A 22,206-nucleotide genomic window follows, 5' to 3' on the forward strand; every position below is an offset into this window, starting at 1 on the left:
AAAAATACGAATTCAATTTGACATTTAAGTGTGATCCGATTGAAGGAAATGAAAAGTTGTAAGTTTTTGGTTTTTTAGAAGGATATCCCGTTTTTAACACGAGCCGACTAACTTCACCCAACATAGCGATAAAATCAATGACTTAATGTTAAAATCGGTACATTGCCTTATTCTTAAAATTAAAATGTAAAAAGTTTCTAAAATGATAGTAAAAAATCTAAGAATATTATTGTAAAAATGTGAATAGTGATGTGAATAATATAAAATATTAAAATATCAAAATATTAGAATAATAATAATTAATATTGACAAATAAAAAAATAAAATAGAAATAAAAAGTGTACATAATATATATATTAGAAATAACAATGATGTTTAAAAATAATACTATTAATAATACTACATAAATATGTACATATATAAAAATAAATACGTGATAATATTAAAAATATGTACATAATATAGTGTAAAAAGTACATACATAATATAATTAAAATATATACATAAGATAACATGTAAAATATATATATAAATAATATAGTATTAAAGATATATACATAAAATAGTATAATATATATATACGTAATATAGAATTTAGAATATACCTAATATATTAAAAATATATATAATATAATATTAAGAAATATAATAATAACAAAAAAAAAGAGAGAGGGAGAGAGTGGGTGATTTCCAGCCACAAGGCCGGCCACCGTCCGGTCACCGGACCTCCGTCGGCCGCCATCGGTGCCACCATACACGGCAGGCAGACCTCAAAAAAAACTTTTTCGGTAAAAATGGATAAGCTTCCTCCTTCTATTTTTACTTTCAGATACAAGAAACAAAATAAGATTGAAAGAAAAAATGATAAGCAAACAAAGAACTTAAAACGAGAATAGACGAAGAAACCTTTTTTGCTTTGATCTTTGATTAATCTCCAAAAAAAACTACTCTCTCCAAAAACTAGCATTTACAATAACTCTTCTCCTTGATTACTCTCAAAAAACCTCTCAAAAATCTTTTATAATAACTTTCTCCCTCAAAACTTCTTCCTCATCTAAATACAAAATATGAGAAGGCTTATATAGCCATTTGCAAAATATTTTTTATTGTTTATGTCTTCATTTGTAGGTACAAGTGGTGGTGGAGTGTGGCTAGTGGAGTAGGTAGTGGAGCAAGTGTGGCTAGTGGAGTTGGTGATGGCAAAGGCTAGGGTTTAGTTGAGAAAAGTTTAGGTTGTGGGTTAGGGTTTTTTATTTTGATTTGGGCTTAGGGTTTGTGTCATTAGGGTTTTGATGTAAATTGGGTTTTGGGTAGTTAAGATTTTGGGTTTTGGGTTTAATTTTGGTAGGTTAGGTAAGACTAAATTACGTTTTGATGTAAATGGGTTAAAATTAGCCTACAACAATGGTAGTATGATGCGTTCTCTATTTATTTTCTCATGGGAATAATTTTAAATTATCAAGCTATCTCTCTCGAGCTCGGTGGTGTCTCCTCCTTCAATGTGTCATACTCAGAATTTGGGATTTGGACCTAGGATGGCATGGCATTATGAATCAGATTAATATCCTCTCTCTTTTTTTTTTTAAGTATATTGTATTTAGATATTTTTTTTTATTTGTTAAACAACTTTTACTTTTTCTTTAATTTATATTGTTATAGATAATTTTCTTATTAAAAAAATTATGGTTTAAAAAATTAAATTTATTAGTAATGTTTTTAATATCGTAAAATAAATCATGTGTAAGTTATTTGTGAAATGTGGTAAACATTAAATTAATATATTCTGTCATTATATATTTTATTATCACTAAAATTTAATTTTATAGCTTTAATAATTATTAATTTTATACATTTATTATACATATATAATTACAGTATTAAAAGTATTTTAAATTAAATTAATATTTTTAAAAATTTGTTTTACTTTATAATTTAACATAATTATTATTAATAATTACTTTTCCTATTAATAATATTTTAATATAAATATGCCATGCTTATAAATACATTTTCATAAAATAAAGAATGATTATTTATTTTAAATAACATCATAAAAGTATATTAATTTTTAATGGTTGTTTAGTTGTAAAGTCGGACCTTTTTTGACTTTGGGACAGATTTATTTCGGTCTTGAACTTGAAGTTGTTACGGGCTCAAGTTTTATTAGGCTCGAGGTTTTTTAGGTTTGAATCTATTATGAACTCGGATTTTCTTAAGCTCGAATCGGCATGGACGAAGCTTTCAAACTCGGGTTTATTTTGCCAGCTATATCATATAGTTTTGATTATTAATGATTGAGAAGGATTTTTGGAGAAAAGATGAGCATATATGAAACATATATTAAACAAAGATAACAAAGCCTTCATATTTTAAGGGAAAAAGGGTCAATGTTCAATAAGTGAGATAAAACATTTATATGTAACAACTAGATATAATCTCAGAGTAAAACTTTTTATAACCTCAGATTTAAGTCAAGCTTTTGGGAATCTGCATCAAGTTGAGGTTTTTGATTTTGCAAATTTTCAAGTCGGAAGCTTCCAGGCCAAATCGCAGCCATTGGTTTTTCACCCAAAAAGGGTGTCCCACCAGCAACTCCAAACCAAGGCCTGCTGGAATCACTAAACCTTGCTACCATTGAAGACCCTTCTGATCTTACAGCCTTGTGAACCACAGAATGAGGCTGCAGTACCCTAAGTGATCGAAACCCCATTGGATTGACTGGAAGCCCCGTTTTGTGAGGTTGGAACCTTTTGGCTGCCCCTCTTTCCCTCTTGTGTGCGTTTTGGTGGCCTCCCAATGCTTGAGAACTATAAAACTTTCTCATGCAAAAGTTGCATGAAAACACTTTGTTGCTTGCAATTGCAGACTTTGATTCTTTATCACACTCTCCGCTCGTTGCGGCCTCCCGTCTGTTGAGCCCCAAACTCAATAAATCCCCCAAGTTATCATCTGCCCCGCCTCTTTCCGTGTTTTCACCTCCGCTTTGATATAGATATAGAGTTGGGATCTCAATATCTGCATCGTTTATTTCTTCGTTCCTCGAGAAAGTCATAGGCCAAAGATTCTCAATGATCAGAAAGGGTTTGTGTACAAGAAGTTTCTGATAGAGAGATGTGGTTAAATAGGAGTTAGGAAAAGACGTGGCCGATATCTAATGGAATGGAATTAAAATTAAAATTCGAATATCATTTTTTTTCCTGAGTTTCCCCTCTGGTGATGCTTGAACAATGCTTATGTCAACTATATATAATATTAGAGCTGACCATTTAAAAAAAAAAAAACTTAGGATTTCATGATTATCGTTTTCAACTTTTTCTAACACCCATTATTGTTGCATCAACTACATGATTCTCCTCTTGTATGAATTAATTTGAGGAAACCAAACCTTACCCTTGTTTACCGAGGAGGAGATAAAGGAAGATTAACTAACAAAAAAGAAAAAGAAAAAGAAAAAAAGGAAAGTGGCATTAAATAGTCAAATCATTGAGAGTTAAATTCATGTTGTGTCTCCATCAATCATTGTCTGAAACACATATTTGCATCCGTATGCAATTGTCGATTGTGTAACATAAAAGACAGCACTAGTTCTTTCAACCCACAACATTAACCCTGTTGGAATAAGTGGACTCCAATTGGGAATTACTATCATAGATGAAGTGATAGTGAAATGAAACTCTTCCATTTAAACATAAAGTAAGTTAGAATCCTATCTTGATCACACAACGTATGGACAAGCTTTTTCTTTTAGTTATCCAAACATTAAATATGACAAAATTAGGGTAAAAAGCTATATAGAATACAAAGAAAACTGGAAGCATAAAAAGCCGATTGCAAGATGATAGAATTCAATCCCACTATTTAAAAATTGTGGGTCACAAATGTTGCTAAGCATCATATGCTCTGTTACCGATGCCATACTTGTCAAATTTTATAGAAAGACTTGGCAAATTATGGACCACACCTTGCATCATGTATAATATTGCAGATGGAATGTTGTATTAATATTTTCTAGTTGTGTCGTATTTATGGATACAAGAAAACTCGCCATTTTGGGAGTGAAAATGGGATGGGCAATGGCATTCAATGATTCACCATAACTGTCTAGTTCCCATCCTTTTTGGTTCAGTTTTGTCGGTTTTGAGCGAGCACAATCAATGTGTATATCATAGAAATTAAAAATTAAGTTGATCTAGCTACTTATGTAGACTTTCAAAGTTTGACTGCCAATTATAAATTTTATGCCTGTTCCATTAATTACAGTTTTATCAACTCTTCTAAGTAAACTTAAGGCTCGTTTGAGTTCAATTCTTCTCCAAATTTAGTAATAAAAAAACTTGATTGATAAACGAAGATGATCACTGCTTCTTTTATCATGCAGGAGTAAATTTTCAGTCTGATGATGACGATAATAATACAAATAAAGGACTTGACCGTAAAGGTTAATATATAAAACGAATCAATTAAATAACAAGTCAATTTAAAATTTATTAAAAGATTTTATTTTTATAAAATAATAAATATTAATGTGAAGGTGTTTCTATATTTTTTATGTTTCAAACAAAATAATACTATCATAAAATTTTAACTTCTAACACATTGTTTTTAAATTTTTAATTTAATCATCTCATTTAACATTTTACTTGATTTTGATATAATTTTTTTATAAATTTTTATTTATATTTCATAATCTAATATATATTTAAGATTCAGGTATCAAAATCATATTGAGGTAGGTTTGGATCGTAAATCAATATATGATTAATTCTAAATATAGATTTTATTATTTAAAATTTGAATCATGTGTATTTAACTGCATCATAGAGAGATAAACTTGTCACGAGGGATATATTTGGGTAATTTAAATAATAATTTTATATAATTTTTTAAGTTTATTATTTTTTTAAAAATAATAATAAAATTTGAAAAAGGGTTTGTTTTTGTTATTTTTATGTTTTTAAGGGTTATTTAAATTTAAATTCAAAAGAAGACAAACTTAACATGCAAATAGATCAAAAGTTTAAAGGCATTTAATTGGTGGGGCATCATCTAATCCAAAAGGGTAATTGCTTCATTAGGTTCCTTAACGTTTTATATAATTATACTTAAGTCCGGTACCACCAATGGCAACGACGACACTAAAAAAAAAATTCTTTTTCAAAAATTGAAGGCAGTGACTCCAATAGCAATGGCGTCACCAAAATTTACTGTTCAAAATGAGTCATTTACATACATAATTTTTAAAATGAGTCACTTTCATAAATAATAAAAAGTTTTGAGTATTTTATAAAAAGGCCATTAAAAGGCAAGATCTCTTATATGTTTCAATTGGTTGCTTTGAATAAAACAAAAGTAGGGGTTTTTCCATTAATAATATCTAAAAAAATTTATGAAAATGAGGTTGAAAAATAAATTATTTACAGAAATTGATTGTTTTAAACTGTATGTAAAAGTTGAATTCGTTTATATGTCAAGCGATTTTATTTATAAAAAATTATATTTTAATCAAATAAATAAAATTTTAATTATAAATGGGTGTCGCCAACCACGAAGGCGGCACCACCTCTTTCCCCTGTCAAATTTTACTCTCTTGTTTTAATATTTATATTTGTTATGAAAGGCATAATAATATATTTGTCCTTCCCACTTTACAAAATAAAAAATTAACCTTCTATTTAATTCTTTATCTTTTTTAGCCATTAAATTTATATTTTTTATTAAATCACCCTAAAATGGATGGAAAAATTAATATTTGTTAATTTTGTTACCGTGGCATACACGTGGATTGCCACGTGGCTGACATGGAAACTTTAATTTTTTTAATTTTAAAAAATTAATTAAATATTGACATGTCATTCACGTACATGTCACATCATCAAAGTTAAAAAAATGTTAATTTTTATCCATTTTGGAGTTATTTAATAAAAAACATAAATTTTAAAATTAAAAAGAGGAAATATTAAACGAATGACTAAAATAAATTTTTTATAATGTTGGAGTACAAATATTTCATTATGCCTTTAAAAATTATAAAATAAATAAAAATTTAAGGGAAAAAAATGGTTTTATAATCAAAATATTTTTTATTTATTTTTATCAAATTTTATAAATTATGTTATTTGACACATTGAGAACGTGAATTTTTATTGTTCAAGGAGAAGTATTCTTGTAAATAATCTTGTTTTTACTCCATTTTCGTAATTAAAATTTTCATATGTATTATTAATGTAAAAAAGAAAAGTAGTAAAAAAAATTTTGTTCAAAGTAACATCAAATCAAATTTTAAATGTAAAAATGCTAGGTTTCGTCCACATAGGGGTGCAAAGAAGCAACTTAGATCATGGAGCTTCTTTGTGATCAATTAAATAAATAATTGTTTGTGGTGTTGGAATCCTGAGTCAGAAATTTGAGCACTACACTCATCTAATCAAATTAGATTTTAATCTCTTTACGGTAATTTTATTATTTTCCCACGTAACCTTTTACTTTACAACATTATTTATAAAATAGGTTTAAATTTGTTAAAGTTGTCTCAGCTCTTTTCAAATTTAAAAGTTAATCCTTATATTTTAATTTTAAAAAATTGAGGACCTGTATTTTTTTTATTTAAAAATCGTATCTCTTCATCTATTTTTATTATTAGTAGCTATTACAGAAAAGGTGAAATATTTTTTTAGTTTTATGTAAATTTGATTCTTACCCCATAAAAGTAGATAAAAAAGTTAAAATATTTTTTTTTCATATTTTAAATAAAAGCATATACATTTAAAAATATTTTTAAAACATATAATTATGAAGAAAATAAAAACTTTTTAAAATTCAAAAATATAATTTTAAATGTATAAAAAATTTTAAAATTTAATATTGTCTAAATCTAGCTAGACTAAGAATCGACTAGGGTATCTATATAGTGAGAGGTAAAAAAATCAATTAACTCGCGAACTAACACAGACTAGTCGAATTGGGCTAAAAATTCGATTGAATTGGAAGTGGAGTTGATTTTTATAAATTTTTAATATTATTTATTTGTTTTGAACCGGTTAAACCATTCAAACTGGAAACTAATTAGTCAAACCAATTCGAGCACCAATGTGGTTTCGGAATCATTGCCAAAATTTAAAAACAAAATTGTTATTTACTCATTGAATGGTAATAAGAAGTATTCATGCTTTCATGGGTTATGTAACTCAGCCAACTCGATCGACCTGACTCATTTAAGAATGTGCTTAGGCTTATCTTTTTTAATCTTGGGTTGGGTTGGCTTAGCTTAGCTTGAGTTGTCTTAAATCCATTCTAAAACGAGTTGGGTTAACTGGGTTAGTTGAGTTACACGACCCATGAACAATTTTTATTATCATTCAACGAGTAAATAATTTTTTTTTTTTGAGAATTTTGACAATATTTTTGAAATCACAAGGATGATCAAACTAATTAATTTAGTTAATGTCGAACATAAAGCAATATCATCGATGAACTTGAGACACTCATATGACATGGTTGAAAGGATTGCTAGTAGTTTTCTAGTGCTATGAGTCTTTATATGTAAAATGTAATGTGATGATATGACAATGTCATCTAATTCAAAAGTAATGTAACTATATTTTTTTTAATTTGTTAATATTTGTAGATGTTGAAAAGACAAATTAAAAGGGGTGTTGAAAAGTCAAAAAATGGGAGGTGCAAGTGGCACCGAAAGAAAAAAATGGTAGGCAAGTTGTTTAAAGTTGAATGGGATAATTGCAATTTTGGTCCCTAATTTTTAGGCCATTTGCAAGTTAGTCCCTGAACCTCAACTATAAATAGGCCTAACCATTTCTCATTTACACCATCCCAACCAATCTTTCTCTCTTAGTTTTCTCTCTTCTCCCATTTGAGAATTCTTAAGGAATTCTATTTGTTTGTAATACTTTGGAGATAGTAAAGTTATCATCTGGTGTTAGCGCCCGAGGACGTAGGTATAATTTACCGAACCTCGTTAAATCTCTTGTGTTCTTTCTTGTCCTATTTTTCTTTCAATATTTGAGGGTATAATAGTAGTATTTAATTGTGCTATTAAATTACTATAGAAGGGATATTCTGTCTAAGGAAAAACTTGGTATTTAAGAGATCCATGTGATCCATCTCTCTTCCCTGGGAATTGAACTTTGTGTGATTTTTTAGTACAATAATTTACACGCTTCCGACCCTATTGGAACAACAAGTGGTATCAAGAGCCGAAGGTTAATCGTAGTATGCTTTGTGGTTGCAGTTTAAACTGATCTTCCACATCAGAAAAGATTTCCTTAGGTATATTGAAAGATTATGGAGAAAACGGTCGGTGTAGGAGCTTCAACATCGTCCATGTGGACAAGACCGACAATTGCAAATGCAAGATTGGCCGTGGAGATCTTTGATGGCACGGGCCATTTTGGTATGTGGCAAAGTGAGGTTCTAGATGCCCTTTTTCAGCAGGGTCTAGACATTGCCATTGATGAAGAGAAACCAGATGATGTACAGGAGAAAGATTGGAAGGCGATCAATCGGTTGGCATGTGGCACAATTTGATCATGCCTTTCTCGAGAGCAGAGGTATGCTTTTTCAAAGGAGACTTCTGCAAATAAGTTGTCGGTGGCACTTGAAGAAAAATTTTTGAAAAAAAACAGTCAAAATAAGCTCCACTTGAAGAAAAGACTGTTTCGCTTCACATACGTCCCAAGTACCACAATGAATGATCACATCACCAAATTTAATCAGTTAGTCACTGATTTGCTGAATATGGATGAGACATTCAAAGATGAAGATTTGGCTTTGATGCTGTTGGGGTCACTTCCTGAGGAGTTTGAGTTCCTAAAAACTACTCTACTTCATGGCAGGAGTGATATATCTCTGAGCGAAGTCTGTACGGCCTTATACAGTTATGAACAGAGAAAGAAGGACAAACAGAAAAACTCAATCAGAGATACAGAAGCTTTAGTAGTCCGAGGTCGTTCATACACTCGGAAGAAAACTCAAAAGGGGAGATCAAAGTGACTCGGAAGAAAACTCAAAAGGGAAGAAAGGCCACTGGAAGAAAAATTGTCCAAAGCTGAAGAATAAGGGAAAAGCTGCTGTAGATGCTTGTGTTGCTAAGCATGATACTAGTGACTCTGAACTATCACTGGTTGCATCATCATCGTCGTTCCATTCAGATGAGTGGATATTGGATTCGGGTTGTACCTATCATATGTCCCCTAACCGGGAGTGGTTCTCTGATTTAGTAGAACTAAATGGATGAGTTGTTTATATGGGCAATGACAATGCCTGTAAAACTGTTGGGATAGGTTCAATCCAATTAAAGAATAAAGATGGATCAACCAGAGTTCTGACTGATGTTCGGTACGTGCCCAGTTTGAAGAAAAATCTCATCTCATTGGGAGCCTTGGAATCCAATGGTTCAGTTGTTACTATGAGAGATGGGGTTTTGAAAGTGACATCTGGCGCACTTGTGATATTGAAGGGCATCAGGAAAAATAACTTGTATTACTACCAAGGTAGTACAGTTATTGGAGCAGTCGCTGCAGCTTCCGGCAACAAAGAATTGGACTCAATACAGTTGTGGCATATGAAGTTGGGACATGCCAGTGAAAAATCCTTGCAAATTCTGGCAAAGCAAGGATTGTTGAAAGGTGCAAAGGCTTGCAAATTAAAATTTTACGAGCATTGTGTTCTGGGAAAGCAAAAGAGAGTGAAATTCGGTACTGCTATCCATAATACAAAAGGTATTTTGGAATATGTTCACTCAGATGTGTGGGGGCCTTCCAAGACACCTTCATTGGGAGGAAAACACTACTTTGTTACTTTTGTTGATGACTTTTCCAGAAGAGTTTGGGTGTATACCATGAGAACTAAGGATGAAGTGCTTAGAGTTTTTCTTAAATGGAAAACTATGATCGAAAACCAGACTGACAAGAAAATCAAGCGGCTTAGGACGGACAATGGAGGGGAATATAAAAGTGATCCGTTCTTCGATGTGTGCCAAGAGTATGATATTGTTCGACACTTCACAGTTAGGGATACACCACAGCAGAATGGATTGGCAGAGCGTATGAATCGAACATTGCTGGAGAAAGTTCGATGTATGTTGTCCAATGCTGGGTTGGGCAAGCAATTTTGGGCTGAGGCTGTGACATACGCTGGCCATCTTGTTAATCGTTTACCATCATCTGCATTAGAAAGAAAAACTCCTATGGAGGTATGGTCTGGAAAACCGGCTACAGATTATGATTCCTTACATGTGTTTGGAACCACTGCATATTACCATGTGAAGGAGTCAAAGTTAGATCCGAGGGCAAAGAAAGCTCTCTTTATGGGAATCACTTCTAGAGTGAAGGGATTTCGTCTTTGGTGCTTAAGCACAAAGAAAATGATCTGTAGCAGAGATGTTACCTTTGATGAATCTGCCACATTGAAAAAGGTAGCAGATAAAGATATTCAGACGAGCAATACTCCACAGCAGGTGGAGTGTACTCCAAAACAGGTGGAGTTTGAGCAGATGGGGATTTGCCCAGTTAATAAGTCTAATTCTCCAGCCACAATGGAAGAATTAGAGGTTGAAGAGGTTCTGACCCAAGAACCACTAAGTACACCAGAACCAGTTGCAGTTGCAAGGCCACGGAGAGAAATTCGTAAACCTGCTCGATTTACTGATATGGTGGCCTACGCCCTTCCCGTTGTTGATGATATTCCTATCACTTATCAAGAAGCAATGCAAAGCTTAGAAAGTGATAAATGGAAAAGCGCCATGGATGAAGAAATGCAGTCTCTCCGGAAGAACAATACTTGGGAGTTGGCACAATTACCGAAAGGTAAAAGGGCAATCGGATGCAAGTGGGTATTCGCAAAGAAAGATGGATCTCCTAGCAAGAAGGATATTCATTACAAGGCAAGATTGGTAGCTAAAGGCTACGCTCAGAAGGAGGGAATTGACTACAATGATGTATTTTCCCCTGTTGTGAAGCATTCCTCCATTAGAATTTTGTTGGCCTTGGTAGCACAGTTGAATTTGGAGCTAGCTCAACTTGATGTTAAGACGACTTTCTTGCATAGTGAGTTAGAAGAGGTGATCTATATGACTCAGCCCGAAGGATACACAGATGCTGGTGGTAGAAATTGGGTTTGTAAGCTGAACAAATCGCTATATGGATTGAAGCAATCCCCGAGGCAGTGGTACAAGCGATTTGATAGCTTTATGAGAAGGCAGAAGTACACAAGAAGCAAATATGACAATTATGTATATTTGCAGAAGCTGCATGACGGATCTTTCATTTATCTACTCTTGTATGTCGATGATATGTTAATCGCTTCGAAGAGCCAAAATGAGATAGATAAGCTGAAGGCTCAGTTGAATCAAGAGTTCGAGATGAAAGATCAAGGTGAGGCCAAGAAGATTCTCGGCATGGAGATAAGTAGAGATAGACCGAGAGGCAAGCTCTGTTTAAATCAGAAGCAATATCTGAAAAAGGTATTACAATGTTTTGGTGTAAATGAAAACACAAATCATGTAAGTACCCCACTTGCTTCTCATTTGAAACTTAGTGCTCAATTATCTCCGAAGACTGAAGATGAAAGAGAATATATGGCGAAAGTCCCATATGCTAATACAGTTGGGAGTTTGATGTATGCGATGGTGTGTACGAGGCCTGACATTTCACAAGCTGTTGGAGTTGTGAGCAGGTATATGCATGATCCTGGAAAAGGACATTGGCAAGCTGTGAAATAGATTCTACGGTATCTTCGAAAAACCGTAGATGTTGGTTTAATTTTTGAACAGGATGAAGCACTTGGTCAGTTTGTAGTTGGATATGTTGATTCCGACTTTGCTGGTGATTTAGATAAACGTCGTTCAACTACGGGGTATCTGTTTACTCTTGCGAAAGCCCTAGTGAGTTGGAAGTCTACCTTACAGTCTACAGTAGCTGTGTCTACTACAGAGGCAGAATATATGGCAGTTACAGAAGCTGTTAAGGAGGCTATTTGGCTTAATGGATTGTTGAAAGACTTAGGAGTTGTTCAAAGTCACATAAATTTATATTGTGACAGTCAGAGCGCTATTCATTTAGCGAAAAATCAAGTCTATCATTCAAGAACCAAGCATATCGACGTAAGATATCACTTTGTGCGGGAAGTCTTTGAAAAAGGAAAAATTCTACTTCAGAAGATTCCGACAGCAGATAATCCCGCAGATATGATGACCAAGGTGGTAACAACAATCAAGTTTAATCATTGTTTGAACTTGATTAACATCCTGAGAATTTGAGCACCTTTAGGTGTATGGCGCCCGAGAGCGCATTTGGAGGCACTACAAAAGATAGCTTTATCGAATTTGGGGAGTTGAAGGAAGTATGTGAAGATGTGATTATCCTAATCAAATCTTCAAGGTGGAAATTGTTGAAAAGACAAATTAAAAGGGGTGTTGAAAAGTCAAAAAATGGGAGGTGCAAGTGGCACCGAAAGAAAAAAATGGTAGGCAAGTTGTTTAAAGTTGAATGGGATAATTGCAATTTTGGTCCCTAATTTTTAGGCCATTTGCAAGTTAGTCCCTGAACCTCAACTATAAATAGGCCTAACCATTTCTCATTTACACCATCCCAACCAATCTTTCTCTCTTAGTTTTCTCTCTTCTCCCATTTGAGAATTCTTAAGGAATTCTATTTGTTTGTAATACTTTGGAGATAGTAAAGTTATCATCTGGTGTTAGTGCCCGAGGACGTAGGTATAATTTACCGAACCTCGTTAAATCTCTTGTGTTCTTTCTTGTCCTATTTTTCTTTCAATATTTGAGGGTATAATAGTAGTATTTAATTGTGCTATTAAATTACTATAGAAGGGATATTCTGTCTAAGGAAAGACTTGGTATTTAAGAGATCCATGTGATCCACCTCTCTTCCCTGGGAATTGAACTTTGTGTGATTTTTTAGTACAATAATTTACACGCTTCCGACCCTATTGGAACAACAGTAGATCCATATGATATCTCAAAAAATCAAGTTAATTGATTTGTAAAAAATGAATTAACTAAAAACATACATCAAGTTTGTCTAATGAATTAAACAAATAAAAATGTAAAATTTTATCCATCATCCGTAGCATCCAGCTGGCAAATGCATTCCTCAGGCCGATTGTCTATAATTGTAGGGTGGAGTTTTTTGCAATGGGTGTCCAACTGAATCATCATCCCTCACCTCGATTTTCAGACACCAATGGAAAAAATTTTAAACGCAACATTGAAGGGCTTGTACATGAATAATGATATGATAGATGAAGAGTCAGTTTAACATTATTTTTTAAAAGTAATTTTGGAATAAAAAATACTTTTAAAATAAAAGTATTGTTAAATAAGATGTTTTTAAATATTTAAAAAGTACTTTTGAGATAAAAATGATTTGTAAAAGTATTTTTTTAACTATAAACATAAATAAAAAATTTTAATTTTTGCTCAAAAATATTTTTTTGGTACAAAAGTGTTTCTCAAAATCAATGTTAAACTGACTCGAACAAGATAAAGTGTAAATCGGCTCATCATCAAGATGAATAAATAATTTGATGTCTACATAAATTCTAGCCTAATAATTGATATATCCTGTAGCGACGTAAAATTTGCTTTCGGTCGCTAATTGTGGCGATTTATTAAAAACGTGAAAACTGAAGTTTGATTTCGAAATAAACAGGGAGTCGCCACTGATCCTTTTTGTAGATGTGATCGGACACCTAATAAATCGTCTTTTTTGAAAAGGAAATTTATTCTCGAACAAAAACGAAGGCTAAATTTAGGTCTACGTGAAAAGCCAGAGAAAGAATTAGGGTTCGGGAGTCGGTTACGCACGAGGAAGGTATTAGCACCCTCGCGACGCCCAAAATTGGTATCTTATAAAACACGTGTTGTCTTGGCTTTCAAAAATACGAGTTCAATGTAACATTTAGTCGTAATCCAGTTGAAACACAAGAATTTTCACTTTTTGTAATTTTTTTTTATTTTTGAGGAGGACATACTGTTTTAACACGAGTCACTTGATATTCACCCAACATAGCAATGAAATCGATGACATAGTGTTTAAATCGATACGTTGCCTTGCTTATTGAAATAAATAAAAACACGAATAAACATTTTAAAATAATGAACAACAAGGTACTATATAAAAATGGGCGGGAAACGAAAGAAAATAGTTGGAAATACATCAAGGCACATAATACATACGACAATAATATTAAAAACAATGACAATGCACACGATATTAAATGTAACAATAGTATCAAATACGAGAACACAATGAATATACATATGTAAAAAAATGACATTAAGAGTATGTACATAATATATACTTATGCATATATATGTATAATTAGTAATAATGTTGGAAATGTACTACATATAATATTTGAAATATACATGAAGTGATAAAAATATACATAACTATTAGTGTTAAAGTATATACATATGAAAGACGTTTACATAATAATACTAAATATAAGTACTAATATATATATACATATATTTAAAAAATACATAATAATATTAAAGAATACGTACATACTATAATATAATAAGAAAATACATACAATATATAATATTAAGAATATATATATATATATATGAATAGTAATAGTGTTAGAAATATACTATATACAGTGTTCGGAATATATACCTAAGATAGTAAAAATACGACTAATAATGTTAAAATATATGGGTGATATATACATATATATAAAATAAATATTGGAAAATACATGTACATAACATATATGAAAAATATATATGTAATAATATTAAAATAAAATGATAAGTAAAAATAATGAAAATAATAGGTATAATAATAAATATAAGGACGTATGAAAATAATACTATATATAAAAGTATATATATATATTCATATAATAAAATGTATGTACTAGTGTTAACAATAAGATAATAGGGATAAAAAATAGATATAATAATATATACATAATATACAAAAATATAACATTAAAAATATATATATGTAATATACAAGAAATATATATAATAGTATTAAGACTATAAACATAAGATAGTATATATACAAAAATAAGTAATAAAATAATATGTACATAAAATACGTATATACACATATGTAAATAAGTAATAACATCATTAAAAATAAGTAATAATGATGAAAATAATAAGATCAATAATAAACAGTAATGATAAATGTATTATAAAAGGATGAAAAATAATAATTATATATATAATAGAAATAAGTGTAATAATAATGATAAAGATAATAAAATATTCCTAAAGATAATACTAATAATAACAGGTAGTATAATAATAAATATATATGTAAAAGGATAACATAAGTAATAAACAAAATACTAAAATGATAAGCAGGGATTAAATTGAAAGCAAATAGAAAGTTTGAGACAAATTTTAAAGAAACAAAAACAAATGAAAGGGACTTATTTGAACACGGGCTAAACTAAGGGGGTCCAAAACACAATTTTCCAGCTATTAAAACGCTGCGCAGCGTGGGGGACCAGAATGAACTCGGAACAAAACAACAGGGCCGAATTATAATTAAAAGAAAACTTGATTGCAATTCGTAAAAAAAGCGGAAGGGCTAAAGGTGCAATTAGCCCTTCCGTAGAAAACACGCGGATCCTCCTTGGAGCGGGTCGGGGAATCGGGTCGGAGGCTCAAAACTGCGTCGTTTTAGGGCTTAAGTACAGCCCCCAAAACGACGCCGTTTCGGAAGGCTATAAATAAGCCCAATTTCAGAAAAAAAATTCATTTGTGAGGGGAGAAAGAAAAAAAAAGGGAGAGAAGAAGAGAGGGAAAGAGAGAAGAGGGAGAAGGGAGGACTTCGGCTAGGGGGCCGATCACCGGTCCGTCACCGGACAGTCGCCAGCGCCGTCTATTTTTTTGTTTTTTTTATTTTTTTATTTTTTGGTATTTGTTAATATATTTTATGTGTATCTATAAGAAAAATGAAACACTTATCAATATATGCGTGATTTCAAAGAAAAGAAAGAAATAATAAACCTTTCGTGTCTGCGATTTGTTCCTAAATCTGATTTTTAATATTGTGGAGATTATTCTTTCTATATTTTGGAAACACACTGTTTTTGTATTGATAGCAATAGCCGAATTGATCTAGCCGAAAAAAAAAGAAAGAAAGAGCCCCCTGTTACAGTTTTTGATTTGGGTTTTTATAACCCTTTTTCACCTATTTTTTTATTGCTTCTGTCTTGTCTGATTGCAGGGAATGGGCACGGACGGTGGGGTGTGTGATGGCTCAGCACGCGCGGGGCGTGGTGGCTGACATGGTGGAGCAGTGTCAGGAGCACATGGGGCAACGGCGCCAGAAACCCTAAGGTTTCTGGCTTTCCAAAATTTTTAGAGTTTTGGGCCTATCGGGCTTCACTGTTTTGGGTTGGTGTTGGGTTTAAGTGTTTAGGTTAGTTTGGGTTTTGGGTTGTAAATGGGTTTTGGGTATTTGTATTTGGGCCTGGGAAATTTAAATGGGTCATTTGGTTTTGATTGTAAACCGGCCAAAATTGGCCTACAACATATCCATTGTAGGTGTCATCATCGGAGAAGGAAGGCTAGAAGGACCGGCTCCTTTACCAAATTCATATTAGGCCGCATTCGGATCGGATGGTACCAAGTTTGGCAGGTTGAGCACTCATTCGTTGATGTCCACATCAACAAGGCGTTCATATGTATTTACTCTTAAATTATAAATGTTGTCTATACGGATGGCAAAAAAAAAACCTCAAAACCGACAATCCCAACTCAATCTGTTAGGATCGAAATTTATTTATTTTTTAAATTGGGTTCAAATAATTGGAGAGAGTTAAGTTGGAAAAACAGTTAGAATGTAAGTTAAGTTTTAGATTAGGTGAGCGTTTGATCGAATCGAATGAAAAAAATTTCGAGTTAATTGAGTTTACGAATCATATTTTATCATTCTAATTTGATTTGAAATTTTCTCGAATCGAGTCGAGTGAGATGGAATTCGAATCGAATCAAATCGAATATATTTGTTCGAGTTAAATTTTAAAAAATTATTTTGACTCCTTGTAACCACTGTCACTCATCGTAATGAAATTTGTCCACCTTAATCAAAAATTTTATTAACTTTCATCACCTCATAATTTATTTATTAATTTTTTATATACGGGTTAGCTTCTTTGTTTGCTTAGTTGTTTCAATTATCTTCACATTCTTGTCACTATGTATTTTGGAATTAAAAAATATATTAAACTTAAAAATGTGATTTTTTAATAAAAGTTATTTTAAAGATAAAATGTGAAATTGATACCAATATAAATTTTAACATGAATATTTAATGGCATAATTAATAATTCAATTTTAATATAAATATTTGACTAAACAATTAAATAATATAAAAATTTTAGGGGAAAAGTAGGAGAGAGTAAAAATTTTAGGAGAAAATAAAAAGTTTTGAGGGTTTTTGGGAGTAAAATTTTGAGAAAAAAATAAATGGGAGAGCAAAATTTTTGTGGGAAATAGATTTTGGGTAGATTGGGGGTTGGGATGGAAGGGGAGTAAAAGTTTTGGGGGGAAAGTGGGAAGGAGTAAAAGTTTTGAGGGAAAAGTAAAAAGGTTTGGGAGTTTGGAGTAAAAATATAAAATATTATAGTTTGATATTCAAATTATTCGAATTATTCGAGTTATTCGAATTCGAAAACTCAACTCGATTCGAACTCGAAATTTGAAAAAAAAATTCGAGTTGACTCTAATAACTCGATTAGTTTAACTCAAAATTCAAATTTTTTTCGATTTTTTGGAATTGAATCGAATTTTACTCACCCCTATTTTACATAAACTCGACCAACCAGAGATACTTACAAAATTACCTTTATTTATTTATATAAATATATATATATATATATTAAGTTTTACCCTAAAACCTAAATAGCTAAGCCTAAGCTCCTAAATTTTTAGTCACCTCGTCTTCTTCATCTCCTACAGCCACAACTAAGTAATTTCTTTCCTTCTCTCGTTACTTTTTCTATTTCTCATAATTTCTCCCACAGTCCCAGTCATCTTGCTCTTGCCGACTTTATATACTGCCCATGATTTGTGTTTGCAACCTTGCATCTCTTATTTGTGATTTGCATGCACTGCTCTCCCTTGTGTTTCTAGCTTTTAGACTCAATTGGTTGAGGCAATTTGTTATGTTAAACTTGCTTTAGTATAAAATTGCTCCAGTTAGGTTTGCTACCAAATTAATGGTAGTATGCCTCTTATTTTTTAACCAAAAAAAATGGTAAGCTTTTCCTCTAGAATTGAGTTTAAAAGTTTTGTTCTTGGAAATGAAAAATCAAATAAAATGAGATAAAGTTCGAGTCGGGTCGGGTTTTTTATTAAATTTTATGGTCAAGTTTAAGCTGGTTTTTTTAAAAGTGACGGGTCAGGTCGGGAAATTTATATTTTATAAAACTTTGTAAAAGTTAAATTTTTTTATAAAATTTTATGGTTTTTAATTAATTTATGATAATTATTATAAATCTTAATGATTTTTAAAATAACTTTATAAGTTTTTTATTTTTATTTTTATAATTTTAGAATGAATCTAGATAAATTTGTGTCTAAATTTAAAATAAACTTAGACAACTATTTATCCAGATTTATTTGTGTATTAGTTTAAAATGATTTTTTTTACTTGCGTGGCAATGATGACGTTGCACTACCACATTACCTTTTGATGTTGACATGATATTGCCACACCAACTATTAGTAATGATGTGGCACTATCACATCAGGAAATGGTATTAATATGACATCTATTAATGGCCACGTTAGCGTTGCCACTAACTAACAACAATCAACATTGGTCAAAGGCATGATTTTTTTGAAAAAGATTTGAGAACCAAAAGAACTATTAAATCTAATCTCAATGTGAATGTTAAATAAAAATAATAATAATAAAAACCCAATTTTGAATCCTTAAAACCTATTCCCAAATTTGAGAAGAACCCTAGAAATTTCTTTCCATCAACTAAAAATTGTCAATCATTCATTTGTCTCAAAATCTTCTATCAACTTTGTGTTTTTATATAAGAAAAATCATGCAAATTGAATCAATGCTAATATTTAGCCTTTTTTTTTATTCCATATTTGTAAGGAAGGTTTATAAAATTAACACTCAAACTGTGTTTTGTTTTAATTTTTTTATAAGAAAAATCAATGCTACTATATTTTTTTATAAAATATATTTTTAGAGTTGATTATGAACTTTGAGATTTAGTCTTAGCTCTTAAACACTCCTATTTTCTTTTCATTTATTATAATTTTTCTAATTTTTTTAAATATTTTCTCATGTCCTTTTTTTAGCGTGTGTATTTCAAACTAAAGCGACCTATTTAAAAAATCTTTCTTTAAACACATTCGAACATATTAAACTCATATTTGAACGATTTAAAAGGTTTGACTTTTATTTAAGTAACACTAAAAACTAAAATTTTTATTTAAACATTTAGCCAATATTCTAACCAGTCGTTTGGGTTTAGCACACGAAATCTAGGAAAACACAAACTAGAATGGACCAAAGATATTGTAACACAATTGGGTCAAAGGCAATGCTAAAATAACTAAGAGTATGTTTGATAAATTATTAAAATTAAAAATAAAAAAAAATTATTATTTAATTATGTTTGATAATCATATTAAATTTTTATTTAATATATGATAAGTAAGTAGATAGTTACTTATTATTTAAAGTTGAAAATATTAAATTAAATTTATTTTTGAAATAAACTATTATTTTATTTTATTTTATTAAAAAATAAAAATTATATTTTAACTTTGAATCAAAATAAAATAAAAACTACGAAGATTAAAATTATGAATAATAAAATTTCAAACAAAATAATTATATTTATTAAATAGGTTTGTTAGTATTTGATTAAGGAATGGAAGAAAAAACAAGTATTTTTATTCTTTGGAATCATGCGGCACTTACATTTGACTAACTAACTAGTCAAACCTTTTTTCCCCCACGAAATAGCGTCAGTGGTAACACCTGTAATTAAGACCTTAAGGCCTTCTAAAATTCAAATTTTCCTTCGGCTTTCTGCACATTTCATAAATTTTTTTTAAGCTAAATCAATTTTTTAAAATCAAATCAGTTTTCTAAATTTACTTTTTAAGTTAAATTTAAAAATTAAAAAGTTTTAGTTTTTAACTTTTCAAAAGCTTTAAATAATCCTCATTTATATTAATAATAAAAAATAAATATTCAAATTAAAATTTACAAATATTTTATATTTAATTAGAAGAAACTGTAATTTTTTATGAATAAAAATTTAAAATAACGAAAAGCTTAGGTTTACGTTTTATTATGCATTTATATTTCTATTTTTTATATAAAAAATATCCTTAAAATAATATAATTATTTTACAAGACAAACATATTTTTTAAGAATAATTTATATTAAGATTATGTAGTTTTTAGACACAAATAAAATAATACCACATCATTAACTTTTAAAAGTGTACAAATATTATCATATATTCATCCATATACGATATCCTTTCTAACTTCATTTAACTTCAAAAATTGATTTTTCAATGATGTAGTGCCTAAAAATTATACATGTTAAAAGATGAAGTTATTTTCCAACTGAATTTAATAAAAATAGAAAGTGAATTTTATTGTTGGCTGCCAATAGGAAAAAAATAGTTTGGGAGGCGACTAAGGAGGTCGTGAGGCGGCCATGGAAATTCTAATAATCAAACACAATGCGGCTCTGATTTTCCTTCATTAGCCTATGACTTCAACTTCCATCTTAGACTCGCAATCTCCCTTTTCCTTTTCTATTTCTTCCATCACATTCCCAGAAACTTCCCCTGTTGTTTCCTCCGCTAACTACACGTTTTCTTTTGAATATCCGACCACTATTTGAATACCAATCTTAGTCAAATTTTCCCTCACTATAAATATTCATTTCCCATGCAACTTCAACTTCACATTTGCTTCTGATACGATGAACGCAGTCAAAAGTTTTTTAAGCTTTTCTTCTTTTGTTTTAGTGTTGAGCTCTATTGTGGTTGTGACTGAAGCTAGGGATCCTTTCAATGTCTTGATGTCTCGGAAGTTTGGTGGTGGAAAGCTCCCTGACTTATTTGATATTGGTTTATATCTTGGAGCTATCAAAGGGTCGGGTCCAAGTGCTCCTGGTGAAGGACACAGGTTCGTTAATGGTCGCACCCTTGGAGGCATTAAGACCTCTGGCCCAAGCCCTGGTGTGGGACATAAGTTAACTGACAGCTTGGGTCTTGGAGGTATTAAGGACTCTGGCCCCAGTGGTGGTGGTGAGGGACACAAAGTCACTGATACTCGAACCCTCGGCGGTATTAAGAACTCTGGTCCTAGTCCTGGTGAGGGACACAGCTCCACTCTTGGAGGTATAAAGGTCTCGGGTTCCAATGGAAACAGGCTAACTATTAGCATCAGTCTAGGAGGCATAAAGGATTCCGGTCCAAGCCCTGGTGTGGGAAACAAGTTTACTGATAGTCGAACCCAAGCCATCAAGGACTCCGGTCCAAGCCCTGGTGTGGGAAATTGAGGCTCTGGTCTGGGCCATGGGTACCCCTAATTCATTGAGGCTCATTCACTTGAAGATAGCAATATTTCAAACAAAGTAGAGTTTTAGGTAGCCATATATATAGGAACGACAAGATTTGTTTTATATTACAGATTCTTTTGTTTTTAAGTTCATCATGGTTCAATTTGCTGTTTGAGTTAACTCACACTGGTTTTCATCTCTTCCATAGTTCAAAGTAAGAGATTCTTTGTTAAAATGGTTCTCCTTTCAATGTAATCTATATATTATTTGTAATTTGCATCTCTTTCACACATATTTATACAATTAATAGAGAAATTATTATGATATTATGTTTTTTGAATTAACTCTCGTAATAGGAAAATAATGTGTTTCAATGATACCCATGTCAATTAAATTAAGACTCAATCGACAATCTTAAACCATTAATTATATATACATATTATAATAATTTTATCATTCAAAATTTTTCCCGTAATTAAAATATATTCATAATATTATAGATATATTATACTTAAAAAAACTTAAATATATATACTTTTACTCTTTTAAATATTGCTTCCTCAATAATTTAATTAATATGTTGTTATTTAAATAATAATAATTTTATGAAAATACACAAAGAAGGGATAAAAAACTATCTAT

The 22,206-nt window shown here is 31.0% G+C and overlaps 2 protein-coding genes across 2 annotated transcripts; one reads left to right on the forward strand and one right to left on the reverse strand.

Annotated features, from left to right (window-relative positions):
* Positions 1-2,340: 2,340 nt before the first annotated feature.
* Positions 2,341-3,223, reverse strand: LOC121208276 (zinc finger protein 7). The gene has a single exon (XM_041078817.1). It carries the CDS (start codon positions 3,050-3,052, stop codon positions 2,453-2,455), a length of 600 nt encoding a protein of 199 aa, XP_040934751.1. The 5' UTR covers positions 3,053-3,223; the 3' UTR covers positions 2,341-2,452.
* A 17,749-nt stretch (positions 3,224-20,972) lies between these two features.
* On the forward strand, positions 20,973-21,888 carry LOC121208277 (uncharacterized). The gene has a single exon (XM_041078818.1). The coding sequence runs from the start codon at positions 20,983-20,985 to the stop codon at positions 21,562-21,564; it is 582 nt and encodes a 193-aa protein (XP_040934752.1). The 5' UTR covers positions 20,973-20,982; the 3' UTR covers positions 21,565-21,888.
* Positions 21,889-22,206: the final 318 nt, after the last annotated feature.

This window comes from Gossypium hirsutum, chromosome A10 (assembly GCF_007990345.1).
Source record: "Gossypium hirsutum isolate 1008001.06 chromosome A10, Gossypium_hirsutum_v2.1, whole genome shotgun sequence".
Classification (NCBI taxonomy): Eukaryota; Viridiplantae; Streptophyta; class Magnoliopsida; order Malvales; family Malvaceae; genus Gossypium; species Gossypium hirsutum.